Here is a 17,500-nt window from a genome sequence, read left to right as displayed (position 1 = left end):
ATTTTACGTTTTGCCAGTTTAGTGGCTAATTCCTACAAAATCTTACGAGTTCAGTTGTACGAAATTGTACGATTTTAAAAAGGAGGCGTGGCACCTAACCCCACCCCAAACCCAACCATCATTGGGGGATGAGCAAATCGTACACATTTTTTTTAGGACGACAGTATCTCCAGCAGACGAAATATCCAAAGATGCTGTTTTAAATGGTAAAGAACTCTGTTTCTGAAACTAATGCAGACAGCAGAAGTCCATGATTCAGTTGAGTTATTCAGCCGGACATGTTTACTGCTCCAAATATTATAAATGTTTCTCAAGATAAAATATAGTGTGTTTACAGGGGAAAAGGTTTTAGTTTTTACCCAGACTTTTAAAAGAAAATATTTAGATCAGCAAACACAATACTGTGATACTGTGAAACTGTCATATTTACATCTAAGGTTATCATACCATCAGAATCTTACACCGGCCCATGCCTATTGGTTGAGGTGTCAGTTTTTGGTAAAATACCGGAATTAAAACATATGAAAAATCTGAAAATATGAAGCGGAAGATCAAATTTATAAAAAAAAAATTTGAAAAGAAAACCTTAAGCCTAACCTTTATTTTTTTAAAGTCTGGCATGATGTAACCCCGCCGGTTCTACACCACCCAACCTGCTCCAAGCTGGAATCAAACCAGCAACCTTCCGCATGGGAGTCAATTGCTCTATCAAGGAGGCTAAAGACCATGGCCCCGAGCATCTGTCGCTAGAGCAGCTTTAGAGGTCAGAGGAGTGAGGTGTACCTGCACAGCTCTTCACTAGCTGGCCTCCACTACTGGACATATTACAGATTCTCATTCAACAAGTTTTCCCGTTGTTTTTTTCCAGTGTAGTAGAGCAACAGGGTTATATTTGTTGGATTTATTTTTGTGAACCAACAATGCTGTGTGCATGAGCTGTTATTTAAAACAGTAAAATCATGGTCAACCGTTTGGAAAAGGGGCAGTCAAAGGGACAGAGTAGATTTTGTGAAGTTACTATGGCATAATCATAAGGTTTTTTTTTTCACTTTCGCCAATTGGTGAAGTTTTTCCCTCTCCGCTGTCGCCGCTGGCTTGCATGGTTTGGGTTCTGTAGAGCTGCGCATCCATTGATTTGCTCTTCAGTGTCTAGACCCTCAATAGAGATTATTAAACCACACCGAACTGAGCTGAACTGAAACACTAAAAACAGAACTACACTGTTCCAATTTACTATGATTATTTATGTGAAGCTGCTTTGACCCAATCTACATTGTGAAAGCGCTGTACAAATAAGGTGAATTGAATTGAACACAATGCAGTAACTAACATGAACATGAACATCAACTGAATCAGAAACTCTTCACAGCACTGCTGGTGTTGTTGATTTCCACTAAAGTAGTCGACAAATCAAACATTCCTGTAGAGCAGCACCGTAAATGCACACTTCCATATTTTCAGCTTTACACAATCAAAGATGGCTGACGACTCAATGACCCAGCGAATCTACGCATGATGCACACAGACAGAACTGAATAAAAAAGATTAAAGTCAAACCAGTCAAAACACAGAACCTGCACACAGCCTGCTCTCTCGTGCATGAAGTAAATGTGAACCAAAGCAAAACAGTGTCAAATCATTGGCAGAATAGCGCTCTGCACACGGGCACAGAGTAGATGTTCATCAGTTACTTTTAAAGGATGGAAGACAGTAACACGGACTCTTCACAGCACTGCTGCTGCCTCCTCTAATGCAGGCGACCAATGCAACATCAACACAAATGCAGATTTCCATAATTATCAGCTTTGCAGAATCAAAGACAGCAAAAGAGAAATGTTAAAGTCAACATAACAAAACACACAACCTGCATTCTGGAGCACAGAGCACACACAATAAAGTGCTGGACACTGCAAAACACACTCTAACTTCCAGTGTTCATCTTGTCTCTTCTCCAAATATCTACAAAAACACTAAAATCAAGTAGCATTTTCTAGACAAGCACAAAAATAATGTGAATAAACAGAGTTTTTCCTTAAACAAGCTCAATAATCTGCCAATGGAGTAAACGGAGTAATCTTATGTGAAAAGGAGAAACTGGATTACTTGACTTCCCCCACTGCAGATTACTGAGCTCAGTTTAAAGAAAACTCAGCCGTTATTCTGAAAACAACACTACTCAGTTCTGGTCTAGAAAATGTTTCGTGATTTCAGAATGTTGAGGTATTTGGACCGGAGACGAGAGGAAAACTCCAGCAATTGTAGCAGCATCATAAGCGGAGCGGAGCGGACCGACCTCTGCAGGAGAGTGTTTGCAGGCCTGTGGTGCTGGATTGAGAGTGGGAGAAACACACACCTCTCTCCGCCGTGCAGCAGGCAGAACCCATGGCCGTCTCTGCTACATCCCATCCCCGAGCATGAGCTGCGGCTCCAGCGAGCGTCTGCGGAGCGTCTGATGCTGCGCTGAAGATGATGAGCTCATAATCCACTGCTGTCGCCACTTGCGGCTTTTTTTCATTTAGTCTGCAGGACAGCTGTGGGCCGCTCCGGGAAACAATCACGGATTATGCCTCCTCAGATATTTATTTCTGTTCCTTTTGATTGATTTATTTATGTGAAGGCCATAATCCAGCTCTCACTCCACGCTGCTTTAGCATTTAAAGAGAAAACTATACTGCTGAACTCACGGCAATGCAGCATATATACTGTCCTCCACAAAACACACATGGACATCTGATGTGTTCTATTATTTACTACGCTTTGTAAATCAGTGCTCCAGCTACTACTACTAAATGTTTACCATAGTGAACTGTGGAGTATTGTAGTGTAATATGTCCAATAGTACAGTATGGGTCATTTGTTTATATTACTATAGTTGTTACCATAGCAACTGTACAATCAACACAACCGATATATTACTATATTTGTTAAGTTACCATAGCAACTGTAGAATCACCACAACAGATTGATTATGGTGGTTGTTGTGTTACCATAGCAACTGTAGAATCACCACAACAGATTGATTATGGTGGTTGTTGTGTTACCATAGCAACTGTAGAATCACCACAACAGATCAATTACTGTAGCTGTTGTGTTACCATAGCAACAGTAGAATCACCACAACAGATCACTGTAATTGTTGTTACCATAGCAACTGTAGAATCACCACAACAGATCACTGTAATTGTTGTTACCATAGCAACTGTAGAATCACCACAACAGATCAATACTGTAGCTGTTGTGTTACCATAGCGACTGTAGAATCACCACAACAGATCACTGTAATTGTTGTTACCATAGTAACTGTAGAATCACCACAATAGATTGATTACTGTAGTTGTTGTGTTACCATAGCAACTGTAGAATCACCACAACAGATCAATTACTGTAGTTGTTGTGTTACCATAGCAACTGTAGAATTGGCCGCCAGATTAATTTACTATAGTTTGGCTCAAAAACACTACAATATTTACTAAGTTAAGTTACGGTAGTATTGTTGATGTGAGCGAGTGGTGTAATGTTGTGGTAAAGCTGTGCGTCTGTAACTCTTCTGTCCTTCAGATGCAGCGGCGCAGATCTCTTGAGCTGAGCTGTGTCTGGATTCTGGAATCAGTCTTAATCCTGCAGTTCCTGGATTAGTTCACTGCTTCTTTCACATTAAGACGTGCCCTATTTGCTAGTACACACTGCTGTGAGTAGGAATCAACAGCTGGCTTTGGGTTTGTTCTTACCTGGTTCAGGGTCTCTGTGGTTCTTGATGAGCTCCGCCAACTCGAAATTCCCAGAGATTAAAGCAACCTGAAACACCAGCAGACGGGAAACCCACGAGAGGGCAGCTCATTCAGTGTATTTACAGTCACGTTACTGTACAGCACACACCCGCCTGAGAGGAGGAGTGCTCTATATTCAACACACACACACACAGACGCACACACACACATGCACACACACGCACACGCACATACACACACACACACACACACACTCAGTTCAAATTCATTCATTCATTCTCCTTCAGCTTAGACCCTTTTTTAATCATTGGTTGCCACAGTGGAATGAACCACCGACTATTCCAGCATATGTTTTACACAGCAGATGCCCTTCCAGCTGCAACCCAGTACTGGGAAACACCCATACACACTCATTCCCACACACACACACTCATACACTACGGCCAGTGTAGTTGATCAGTTCCCCTATAGCGCATGTGTTTGGACTGTGGGGGAAACCGGAGCACCCGGAGGAAACCCACACCAACACGGGGAGAACATGCAAACTCCACACAGAGACACCAACTGACCCAGCCGAGATTCGAACCAGCGACCTTCTTGCATTGTGAAGGATACTCTTATCAAATAAATGGCTGACTGAAGTTATCAGATCACAATCAGACAGAACTCTTAGTTACGCTCTCCTAAAGTCTGAACACGTTTACCTCACCTGAACCCATCAATCAGCAGCAGAGAGTGTGTGTGTGTGTGTGTGTGTGTGTGTGTGTGTGTGTGTGTGTGTACAGAGTCCGGTTATCATGAGTGTATCAGGTCAGATGATATCACTGAACGACACAAGATTAAGATTAATGTTTCATAACGGTTTCTCTGTCAGACTGCACTCAACACTCAACAAGAATAAACAGTACACCCTTACTGAAACCTGCACACTAAACCACTCAGACCTGATTTCACAATGAATCACAGAGATTAATGCACTTTAAATTAAATATTAAATTATGACGTGGAATTTCCTCCAAAACATACCAAAATGAGCTTTGATTTATGAATAACTATTATAAGAACAGAGTGGAACAGCCGCACTACAGCAGATGAATGGAGGAGCGGGGAGCTTTAACGTCTCCTTGAGGTGATTATTGTCATTCTGCTCAGTTTCTTCTAATGTGCTTGTCTGAGTGGATCTGCACATGCGTGTTTCTGCTGTAATCCTAAGAGGACTTCCACAGGAGATTTGTACCTCACCATCTGTAGCCTTTAATCACAGTTCATCCACAAACTACTGGATCACACACACACACACACACACACACACACACACACACACACACACACACACACACAAACACACACACAAACACACACACACACACACATGCACACACACACACACACACACGCACACACACACACACACACGCACACACACACACAAACACACACACACAAACAGACGCACACATACACACATAAACATACAGGCATAAACACACACACACACTGAAAAACTGCTTTTCTCAGAGTTTTTGCATCATTTCTAGTCTTCATATCATCCAATTCTTCACTCAGTCAGCATTTTCTACACAAGCACACCATTATGAACAATATTCTCCTGTTTTAGAGACAAAAATTAAGTGAAAAAAGTGGAACCAAAATAATCAAATTCCAAAGGGGAAAACAAGAATATGCAACTTCACACAGTGTCAGATTATTCTGCTGATTTAATTAAAACTCTCCTCAATCTGACTCATTATTGCTGAACTCAACACTATAAGCTGTGCTTGTCTAGAAAATGCTGAGTTAAGAATTTTGAGATATTTGGACTACACACACGCACACACACACACACACACACACACACACACACACACACACACACATATTACACTTGCATCACTGTCTCATTCACACTCTCCTCCTTTCAAAAGCCACGCCCACACTTCAACATCCAATCAGCAGCCAGCACACTGGACCGAGCCCATCCCACATGTCTATTTCATGCTATTTTTATATCAACACAACACAAGAGCAGATCTGCTCCATTCTGACTGTAGAGGAGTGAGTTTCACACACATCAGTGTCCTCTGTGAACGTGTGTGTGTGTGTGTGTGTGTGTGTGTGTGTGCTGCTTTACCTGAAAGGGGCTCTGGCTGCTGTAGTTCTTCATGTCTTTATCAGCTCCTCTGAGCAGCAGCACATGAGCACACTTCTCCTGCGCAGAGGCAGAGCGCAGCATTCAACACACTGTTAAAGGGAGAGTCTTCCTTCTGTTGAGCACAGGAAGGAGACATTTTGAAGAATGCTAAAAACCGGTAACTATTGACTTCCATAGTAGAAAAAAACAAATGGAAGTCAATGGTTACAGGTTTCCAACATTTCTCTAAATATCTTCCTTTGTGTTGAACAGAGGAAGGAAACTCAAAGTGGTTTAAAACTAGTAAAGTGTGACTAAATGATGACAGAATTTTCCTGCTTGTGTGTACTGTCCCTTTAAGAATTAAGTGTGTGTGTGGCTACATGTGAACATCTCATATGTGCAATATCTTCTTTAGGTCAGTAGTGAATTAAAATAACATCATGCAGTGTGTGTGATTCCTCTTGTTTGGGTTAAATAAGCTGAACATGTGCAAAAGTTGTAATGTTGCCGAACACACACCTGGTTGTAGAGCGCGCAGATGTGCAGAGGTGTGTTTCCTGAAGCGTTCTGCGCGCTCATGTCTGCTCCGTAACACAGCAGATGCTCCAGGTGCTCGACGTAACCATGACGACACGCCTGTCAGAAAATACACACACACATATGCCTAAACACACATGCACACATATAACATGCGCATGAGTGTGTGCATCAAGTGTATATCTGTGTTTGCACATGTGCATATTTGTATGTGATGTGTGTGTGTGTGTGTGTGTGTGCACTTGTGTCAATGTGCATGTGTACATGCATTTGTGTGTGTGTATGTGCACTTATGTGTGCATGGACTTGTGTGCATGTGTGTGTGCACGTGGTTGAGCACTGATATGTGCGTATGTGCATTTGTGCATGTGTGTGTGTGTTGACCTGGTGTGTCTCCTGCCAGCCGTTCTCGTCCTGGCAGCAGAGGGCAGTGTTGGCGTCCAGCAGCAGCTCACAGCAGTGTGTCTCTCCACCGGCCGTCACTGTGTGGTACAGAGCCGTCAGACCACGACTGTCCTTAGAGTTTGGAGACGCTCCGAGATCCAGCAGCGTCTGAAGCAGGGAAACACCCACCGTAAACAGACGCTCAGTCTCGGTGTGCTTGATCACGAGTTCTGCATCAGCTGTGTTTAAAGTCTGCATCAAATCTAACTTTACAGCCAAACCCCAGCAAACAAAGCAAGAGGTGTGTGTTAATCTGAAGACTCTATTCTCGTGCACCTTGAGCGCGTCCTGGTTTTTAGCGCAGGCTGCTTTATGCAGAGCCGTCATGCCGTCTTTAGCCCTGAAGTCCAGATGAGCTCCTCCGTTCCTCAGCGCTTTAATAAACTCCACCATACTCTCCATCTGCACCACCAATGTCAGCGGAGCCTCTGAAACACACAACACACACCACTGCACATCACCACACACCTCCACACAGCAGATCCGTCTCATACACACTGCAGAAATCATCAGCGCAGTGAGGGCATGGCACAGTGTTAGTAAGATGTGCTCACTGTGATGAAGACACATACAGGAGGAAACGACAGAGGAAATGAAGCAGTGAAGCACGTGCAGGACCGCTGTGTGAAGCAGGACAGCTCGGTGTTTCTCTGTGCTGTACCTCCGCTCTCAGAGTCCTGGTAATTGGGGTCCAGTCCTTTATCCAGCATTCTGGACACTTTCTCCAGCTGACGATGCAGGATGCAGTCCATGAACCTCCTCAGGTTGGCCTGACAGAGACAAAAACACACAACCAAGACACAACTCATTCATTAATATTACAATATCAATCAATACATTCAATTAATGATCAAAAACACAAACTCAGCATGATGAACAGACACAGAGGAGTGTGAGAGGTGAAAAAGAGTCAAGAGATCCTGACGAAGAGGAAAAATCAAAAATAAATAAATAAATAAATAAATAAATAAATAAATAAATAAATAAATAAATAAATAAATAAATAAATATATATATATATATATATATATATATATATATATATATTAAATGGCTGTAAGATTGGGCAGTGCAGTGGCGCAGTGGGTAGCCCTGAGAGCTTCACAGCACTCCAGCCGCTGGTTTGAGTCTCGGCTGGGTCAGTTGGTGTTTCTGTGTGGAGTTTGCATGTTCTCCCCGTGTTGGTGTGGGTTTCCTCCGGGTGCTCCGGTTTCCCCCACAGTCCAAACACATGCGCTATAGGGGAACTGATCAACTACACTGGCCGTAGTGGATGAGTGTGAATGAGTGTGTATGGGTGTTTCCCAGAGATGGGTTGCAGCAGGAAGGGCATCCACTGTGTAAAACAAATGCTGGATAAGTTGGCGGTTCATTACGCTGTGGCAACCCCAGATTAATAAAGGGACTAAGCTAATAAGAAAATAAATGAATGAATGTTTATGTGTGTGTGTGTGTGTGTGTGTGTGTGTGTGTGTGTATTTGAAGCCTCTGCTCTTCCTTCTTATGTCTCACCTTAGTGTGCAGCCTGGCGATCTGCTTCTCGTCCACACTGGACTGACTGTACAGCCTCGTTTTATAGCGAAACTGTAGAAAACAACGAGGATTTTACCACAGTCAATGACGAGATCTTCACTCTTGTGTCTCAGTAAGACCTGTGTGTGTGTTTGCGTGTGTGTGTGTGTGTGTGTGTGTGAGGTGTGTTAAAGGGACAGTTCACCCCAATTTTTTTTATTTACTCACTATTTACACCCCCACATCAAGTGATTAGAAACCGTCATGAGTTTAGTTCCTCTGTTAAACACTAAAGAAGATATTTTGTAGAATGCTGAAAACCTGTAACCATTCACTTCCATAGGGAAAACAAATGGAAGTCAAAGGTTACCAGTTATCAGCATTCTTCAAAACATCTTCTTTAATGTAACTAAAGTGACTAATGTAAACTAAACTCATGACGGTCTGAAACGGGTAAAATGAGAGCAAACAATGACAGAACTAGCATTCATGGCTGAACTGTGCCTTTAAAGAAGACCTGCCCTCCCCTTTCACAAGCTGTAAATGCGCCTCTGCTGTCTCTCGTGTGTGTGTGTGTGTGTGTGTGTGTGTGTGTGTGTGTGTGTGTGTGAGTTTGAGCTGAGAACAGCACACAGATAATGTCCTCTATCTCTCTGACCCTTTCAGGATCGTAACAGTGGTGTTTTGGTGACTGTCGCTTTAAATGCAAATGAGGTTGAGCTCTTTTTAGGATATTCACACACTGCTGACACACAACTGTGTTTAAACAGAAGTGTTTCCTGCACGGGTGCCCACTGATGTGTGTGCTGCAGGAGTGTGTGCTGATGACTGGACACCTCCAGCATGGGTAGACTCTCTCCAGCAGGCACTGGAAGATCTCCCATCAGACTCTCCTCCTCCAGGAATCCTCCATCACCACTGCTGGACGGCTGGAAGAGGCCGAAGTTCAGCACATCCTTCAGGTTCTGGCTAAGCGTGCACAGGATCCTCTGTTTCGCAGCCCAGACTGAGGCGCAGGGGTCGAAGCGCAGACACTTCTGAAAGAGCAGAAGCCCATAGTAGTGATTCTAAGTTTCCCTTGAGTATATTGACTTTTTATTTAATGTGTTCCCCGTGACTTTTCTAAATTAACACGGAAGCTTACTGGTGGTTCTTGCAACACATGTCAAAAACAGTGTGAACAGTACAGCATTTAACACTGTGTAATGCTGCTATTCCTGTTCACAACACTAACAAACATTCAGGACTGAAGACAGCAAGTGATGAAGTGTTTGAGGGGTAATTCTGTCCCATTCTTCCTGCAAACAAGCCTTAATGTGGGCAACACTATGGGGTCTTAATTGTGGCATTATGTGCTTCAAACTGCATCACACATTCTCTATTGGAGACAGCTCAGGACATTAATATAATTCCAGTTTATTGAAAATTAACGAAAAAGGCTGGAAATGTGCCTGTAATTGTGTAACACACACACACACACACACACACACACACAAACACACACACGCGCAGAGAGAGACACACTCACGGTCTGCTGCAGGTCTGGGATGAACACTTGGACCATCAGTGTGTTGCTCTGGATGTCCATCATGCGGCTGACGGGCCGTTCTGCTCGTACTCTCTCATACACAGCCTCTTCTCTGGAGCTTTCAGAGCTCGAGTCCTGAGAGGAATCTGAGAAACTCTGTGCCATCTCATCCTCACTGGACGTGGGGCTGCGGGGCATAGTCAACACTTCAGCAGCTCCTGAACAACACACACACACACACACACACACACACACACACACACACACACTCACACACACACACACACACACGCACGCACGCACACACACACACACACACATACATGCGCACACACACACATACACACACACACACACACACACACACATGCGCACACACACACATACACACACACACACACATACATGCGCACACACACACACATGCGCACACACACACATACACACACACACACACACACACACACACACACACACACACACATACATGCGCACACACACACACACACACACACACACACACACACACACACACGTTGGTCATTGTGCTAGCTTAAATTGATAACTGAGCTGGTTTAACTGGTCAGAATACTGGTTTAATTGATGATTGTCCTACTTTAACTGGTAAATGTACTAGTTTGTGGACTGCCTGTGTTCTAGTTTATTTGCTCACAGTAGTAATTTAACTGGTCATTTCATCAGTTTAATTGCTTTCTGAATTAGTTTAACTGGTTACTGTGCTTGTTGAATTAGTCACTGGAATAGTTTAATTGTTCACTATACTCTGACTGATATTTAGGTGAGTTTAATAGGTCATTGAGCTGGTTTAACTGATCATCATACTAGTTTAACTGGTCATTGTGCTAGTTTAAATGGCCATTGAGATGGTTTAACTAGTCACCAAACTAGTTTAATTGGTCATTGTGCTGGTTTAACTGGTTTAATTTGACCTTTGAGCCACTGAAATGGCCATTGAGTTGGTTTAACGGGTCACTAAACTAATTTAATCAGCCTGATTTAAGTCGTACGAAATTGTACGATTTTAAAAAGGAGGCGTGGCACCTTACCCCACCCCTAAACCCAACCGTGATTGGATGAGCAAATCATACTAAATTGTACAAATTAGATTGTACGAATTCATACGAATTAGCCACTAAATCAAAAAGTTACGAACTGCTGTGAGATTGTGTTAGTTTAACTGGTCATTAGACTAGCTGAACTGGTTATTGGTCTAGTTTAAATGACATTTGAGCCACTGAAATGGCCATTGAGCTGGTTTAACTGGTCACCAAACTAATTTAATTGGTCATTGTGCTGGTTTAATTGATCACTAGACTACTTTAACTGGTTATTGGTAATTGGTGACTGTACTACTCAAATGGTTATTGTGCTAGTTTAATTGGTCAGTGCTGGGCTGGTTTAATTATTCACTACTTTAACTGGTTAATGGGCTAGTTTCATTGACCATAGAACTGGTTTAACTGGTCACTAGTTTAATTGGTCACTGTAATTGTTTAATTGGTTACTGTACAACTTTAAGTAGTTATTTGGCTAGTTTATTTGGTAATGAGCTAGTTTAACTGGTCACTATGCCAGGTTAACTGGCTATTGTACTAGTTTAATTGACTATTGAGCTGGTTTAACTGGTCACTAAACTAGTTTAATTATTTAATGTTGTAGTTTAACTGGTCACTGAATGTGTTTAATTGCTCACTGTACTACTTTAAGTTGTTATTGGGCAAGTTTGTTTGGTCAGTGGGCCGGTTTAACTGGCCACTTTGCTATTTTAACTGGTTATTGTGCTAGTTTAATTGGTAATTGGTCCAATTTTTCTGGTCACCAGACTACTTGAACTGATCAGTTTACTAGTTTAATTGAGCTTTAGACTAGTATAACTCAGCTGCTTGATTTGGTCACTAGACTAGTTGAACTGGTAACTTGATTAGTTGAACTGGTCATTGTGCTAGTTGAACTGGATTCTGCACTAGTTGTGATCTGGTTAATCTGGTGACTGCACTGGTTTAGACTGGTTTTGTTAGTGAGTTCTGCAGTGCTGGTCTCCTCCACAGTGTTTCTGCTGAAGGTTGGAGTATTTAGGACGTGACACAGTGGAGCGCTTCCAAATAAAGCTTTTCTAAATGGAGCAGATCTTCCTCTGCACTCTTTCCTCGTATTGTACATTCATCTTCCACACACACAGGAAAAACACTGATAATCCAGCTGTTGAGGAGTGATCACAGAGCAGATCTCGTTTACACATGTGGCATCCACACAAAACAGGGCTGTAAACATGCACATGCAAAGTTGTGATCTATAAAGAACCCAGTTGACAGGAGACTCAGAGTAAATACATTTAACTTCAATATTGAACACTTTAAACCATCATATGAGCTATAATCACCAGAGAATGAATTCAGATGTATTCTGGAGCATCTTCACTTTAAGGAAGGTCTTCACACAAATTTAATAAGTCAGAGCCCTGGAGTGTTGTCTGTGTTGTGGATCCCTCAGATTACAACTCAGAGATGCTGGAGGAGAACTTATGAAAGAGTAACACACTCTATAATCAACCAAAGACACTGGTCACCCCTCTATTTATATATATTTGATATTTTTATACATATATATTGAGTAATATTCCATGATTAGTGTTTACTAGTGCATTTATTTACAGTAATGAACTAACAGTAAAGGTAACAGCAAACACACATACAGATGAAAGCAAAGTGATTAGTCCTCCTGTGAAATGATGTTTATTTTTCACATTTTCATTTCAATAATTTTAAGAATTGATTTGACTTGCCAATGAATTGCCTAATTAACCTAATTAAGTTAAGCCTTTAAATGTCACTTTAAGCTAAACACAAGTATCTCACAAAATAACGAGTAAATATATACTGTCATCACAGCAAATACAGAGGAAATTAGCTAAATTTGCAAACTATTGTCTAAAAATGTGTAAATATAACTCTCTTTTAAACACCACATAGGGCTCACTAGCTCACTCTAAGGTTTTATTCCTCCTACAGCAGATCCTCATCCTCATGCATTGCTTCTTCATCTTTTGTTAGTCTCTTTCTAAAAAAACAGGCATTCAGTAACAGCATTACATGCAAGAATAAAAGCCAGGCAGGCTGAGTTCACCTGAAAGTCGTCCTGCTGTCCGCTTAAAGCCAGGAGGAGAAGCTGTTCATCGGTCACTAGATTCCCATCAGACTGAGTCCTTACACATCCCTCATGTCTCTTTAACAGAGCATCTGATGAAAGATGAGATAATACAGCAAGCACATCCTTTAAGCAAATATCAGCAGAAAAGCTTGAGAGAGAATCCGAAATGCGTGAGAAGTAGGTGAGATATTATTAAAGCGCATCCAGAGTTGGTCCTGTGCAGATGATTCAGTTCGGGCCCCCAGTGACTCTCCGAACAGCCACAAATAACTCAGTAGAGCAGCGAAGTCAAGAGAGTCTGAGACTTGAACAACAGCCACACGACTCACAGCGAGACTCACGGACACACTCAGAACACACAAATCCACAACATCAGCTTTATTAGACTGTGAGCATTATCTGTAAATGACAAGAACACATCTAACCTGTGAAGCATCTATAACTGTTTAAAGATGCATATTATGATCTGCTGTGTTACAATAGCAACTGTAGAATCACCACAACAGATCAATTACTGTAGTTGTTGTGTTACCATAGCAACTGTAGAATCACCACAACAGATCAATTACTGTAGTTGTTGTGTTACCATAGCAACTGTAGAATCACCACAACAGATCAATTACTGTAGTTGTTGTGTTACCATAGCAACTGTAGAATCACCACAACAGATCAATTACTGTAGTTGTTGTGTTACCATAGCAACTGTAGAATCACCACAACAGATCAATTACTGTTGTTGTCGTGTTACCATAGCAACTGTAGAATCACCACAGCAGATCAATTACTGTTGTTGTCATGTTACCATAGCAACTGTGGAATCCCCACAGCTTTACTTCAGTACTGCTAGTTTACTATAAGTTACTATAGTACTGTGTTTGTCATGTGGTGATAGAGTCGGTGTCGGTGCTGGATGACTGTGGTATAACTCTCTGTTTCTGGGCTCGCTGTGTGTTCTTATCATGATCACGTTTGCATGCAGCAGCTCCTAACCTGAGACTGGGCTCATTTGAAACTGGGCCATTATTTAGGTCAGTGAGAATCTGAAACAGAAGAACAGACAGGAGGACTGCAGATATGATCATGTACATTACATGAAGCAGCGTAACACCCAGACCCAGGATCAATCCACCTGCACAGATAACACACTCAACCTGCTTCATGGCTGATTTACTCACTGTGTGTACTCACTCTGTGATTAGAAGTGAATGTAAGTGTGTGAAATAACACAACACACACCCAGGAGATGTTCAGAAAGAAGATGATCAGAGCCGTTTGGATATATTTACACAACATCTGCAATTCAGTGCAGATGCTCTGAATGCTTCAATGCTCTATTAATATGTATTGATTATAGTTGAAACTAGACTATATAGATCTCACTCTGTGTGTGTGTGTGTGTGTGTGTGTGTGTGTGTGTGTGTGTGTGTGTGTGTGTGTGTGTGTGTGAGAGAGAGAGAGAGTAAAGGTTAAATGGTATTACAGTACAGAATGAGTCTTTCTACATTATCCTGAACAGTATAAACATTGGTGTAATGTGTCAGATAAGGGAACAGAGAGGACAGTGCCTTACAAATGTAAATATCAAAGGAAAAACTTTGAGAAAGCAGCAGAATATAAGCATATTGAGATATAATCAATCCTTCTTGAGTTATAAGCATGCAAACTCTGAGAAAATTAATCAGAAAGTATTTCTCCCATTAAAATAAAAGGCTTTACTATTTGATACCGATTACAACAGATTATTTTTTACACACAGAGCTCCCAACCTCTCATTGCCGTTTTGGCTTCTCCTCAGCTAACACAATGTTTCCATAACGCCTCAGTCTCATGCTATATTCATATTCTCAGAAAGATCTTTAAATGTGATTAGAACAGTTTATTCTAATTATATTAATGTACTAAGAACGTTAAAATGTTCACGAGAATGTTTTAAAAACATGCATTTAGGAAAGTGTTGCCTGCTAACATTTACACAACTTTTAGGGAACATTACAGCATATTCTGATGTTTTTCTGTAAGCAAAAACATGATTTTAATAATAAAGTTAGGTGCTAATATTTACACAACTGTTCTGAAAACTTCTGTAGCACGAGTGGGTTAATGAATGAAACTCCACAATACAATAATAATCATCATCATTTCTGCAGCTCATCACATTCATCTCCATCTCTGACCGTGAAGACATTTAATCAGATCAGCTTCACTCGAGTTCAGCAGAGAGAAGGCAGATAATGAAGCTCTACTCACTTCTCAGACCAGATTACACAGCACTGATGTTTCTGCCGTTTTCAGACTTCAGTTTGTTCATTGTTGAGATATTAACAGCAGAGGGCAGCAGAGCTCCACTCACCCACAGAGGAAGAGCTGAATACAAGTAAAACCCCTGTCTGTGTCTGTCTGTCTGTCTGTCTGTGTGCACACATTTACAGTCAGAAATCTGACATGCACACGCCAGAGTCACAGAATAAACAACATTTCATTAAGATCTTTTATATCAAATGTACCTAAAATATATCTTTTATATTAGAACACATATTTATCAATAAATCAGCAGTCTAATCACATTGTTCTGGTCTATCAGAGTAATTCATCAGAGGCATATTTTTATTATTATTTTAGTAGCTTCAGGACATGCTATAGCTGTTTATGCTGATCTTTGAGTGTGAGATTTGAGTTTTATAACTCACATTATCCAGATATATGACACACACACAGCTCTCTTGGCTCTGCTCTTTCTAATTGGTATTAAATATTAATCTGTACAGGAGCACATCAGTTTGACCTCTGCAAGTCACAGATATCCTCAGCGAGAGCCTCTGTGTCTGTTTAATTACACTTACTAATTAAAAACTGCAGATGAAGAAGCAAACAAGATGACCGATCTCTCTCTCTCTCTCTCTCTCTCTCTCTCTCTCTCTCTCTCTCTCTCTCTCTCTCTCTCCCCTGAACAGCATAATGAATTCAACAGACCAATAGATGACCAGATTTTATTACAGTAATGATGCTATTTTCATTAGTTTAGGGGGAAATGCAGGCTCTGGAACTGATGATCCTGAATTAAAGGGTCAGTTCATCAGTTACTCTCGTTTCAGTAGTTCTAAATTGGTTACGAGTTTCTTTCTTTTGTTGAATACAAAAAAATACAAGATATTCTGAAGAATGCTGAAACACAGATGATGACATCCACAGAGGAACAACCACAACAGACAAACACGTGAAGTCAACAGCTGTTTTCCAGCATTCTTCTGAATATCTCCCATTAAAATATGAGACAAACAACAAGCACAGAGAGAAAACACCGAATGACCAGACGATGATGAGCAAGAGAGAGAGAGAGAGAGAGAGAGAGAGAGAGAGAGAGAGAGAGAGAGAGAGAGAGAGAGAAAGAGACAGACAGAGAGAGAGAGAGAGAGAGAGAGAGAGAGAAACAGAGAGAGAGAGAGAGAGAGAGAGAGAGAGAGAGAGAGAGAGAGAGAGAGAGAGTGTGTGTGGGCTGCAGTGGCTGATGGGAAATGAAGTCCAGGTGCAGAGCAGATGAGCAGCCTCTGCTGGTGAGAAAGAGGAACTGCGTGTGAAACTCCTCCAGTTGTGTTCATAATCCTCATCAGTGTATTTGTTTCTGTATTGATGTCAGTGTCTGTTTTCCCAGAGTTCTTTACAATATCTTGTTTTGTTTTAATTCCACAGATAAAACAGAAACTTACTACAGTTTAGGAGAAGATATTTTAATTTAAGGGTAAACGAACAATTTCAGCTTTTTCAACAGGTGTTTGTAGATGTTTAATAAAGAGTAGAAATCCAGAGATTAATCATATTTATGTGTAGTATATATTATATTTTATATACAATTTTAATTGTAAAATCATTGAAATTTACAGTGTTTATTTTTTCAGATCTTTTTGCAAAGTTGCATTTATTTATTCAAAATACAGTAAAAACAAAAAACAGTTTTGATATTCCACTTTATTAGGTACACCTCACTAGTACCAGGTCAGAGCCCTTTTGCCTTCAGACCTGCCTGAATCCTTGGTGTTGTAGATTCAACAAGCTGCTGGAAATCTTCCTCAGAGATTTTGCTCCATATTGTCATGATAGCATCACACAGTTGCTGCAGATTTGTCGGCTGCACATCCATGATGCCAATCTCCCGTTCCACCACATCCCAAAGCTGCTCTATTGGATTGAGCTCTGGTGACTGTGGAGGCCATTTGAGTACAGTGAACTCATCGTCATGTTCAAGAAACCAGTGTGAGATGATTGAGCTTTATGACATGCTGCGTTATCCTGCTGGAAGTAGCCATCAGAAGATGGAGACACTGTGCTTATAAAGGGATGGACATGGTCAGCAGCAATACTCAGGTAGGCTGTGGCGTTGATGCTCAATTGCTACTAATGGACCCAAAGAAAATCTCCCCCACACCATTACACCACCACCACCAGCCTGAACCG

General features: G+C 41.4%; 1 protein-coding gene across 8 annotated transcripts in view; it reads right to left on the bottom strand.

Annotated features, from left to right (window-relative positions):
• Positions 1-17,500, bottom strand: part of shank2a (SH3 and multiple ankyrin repeat domains 2a) — a 71,330-nt gene that overhangs the window by 21,293 nt on the left and 32,537 nt on the right. Inside the window, exons 1-10 of one of the 8 annotated variants that reach the window (XR_015515459.1) lie at positions 13,028-13,242; positions 9,884-10,101; positions 9,192-9,392; positions 8,356-8,427; positions 7,505-7,613; positions 7,120-7,271; positions 6,784-6,951; positions 6,382-6,498; positions 5,860-5,937; positions 3,729-3,795 (exon numbers count right to left, since the gene is read on the bottom strand). Coding sequence is in view for 3 of the 8 variants with exons in the window: in XM_087293641.1 (XP_087149767.1) it covers positions 3,729-3,795; positions 5,860-5,937; positions 6,382-6,498; positions 6,784-6,951; positions 7,120-7,271; positions 7,505-7,613; positions 8,356-8,427; positions 9,192-9,392; positions 9,884-10,081 (1,162 nt within the window). In the remaining 5 variants the exon portion in view is untranslated. Of the gene's footprint in view, positions 1-2,353; positions 2,486-3,728; positions 3,796-5,859; positions 5,993-6,381; positions 6,499-6,783; positions 6,952-7,119; positions 7,272-7,504; positions 7,614-8,355; positions 8,428-9,191; positions 9,393-9,883; positions 10,205-13,027; positions 13,352-17,500 lie in introns of those variants that run through there. The other 7 variants (XM_087293641.1, XM_087293642.1, XR_015515458.1 and 4 more) reach the window with 7 other exon arrangements.

The sequence above is a fragment of the Danio rerio genome, chromosome 18 (assembly GCF_052040795.2).
Source record: "Danio rerio strain M-AB ecotype USA chromosome 18, GRCz13ab, whole genome shotgun sequence".
NCBI lineage: Eukaryota > Metazoa > Chordata > Actinopteri > Cypriniformes > Danionidae > Danio > Danio rerio.
Note: the sequence above shows the minus strand (reverse complement) of the source record. Positions and strands in the feature narration are given on the sequence as shown.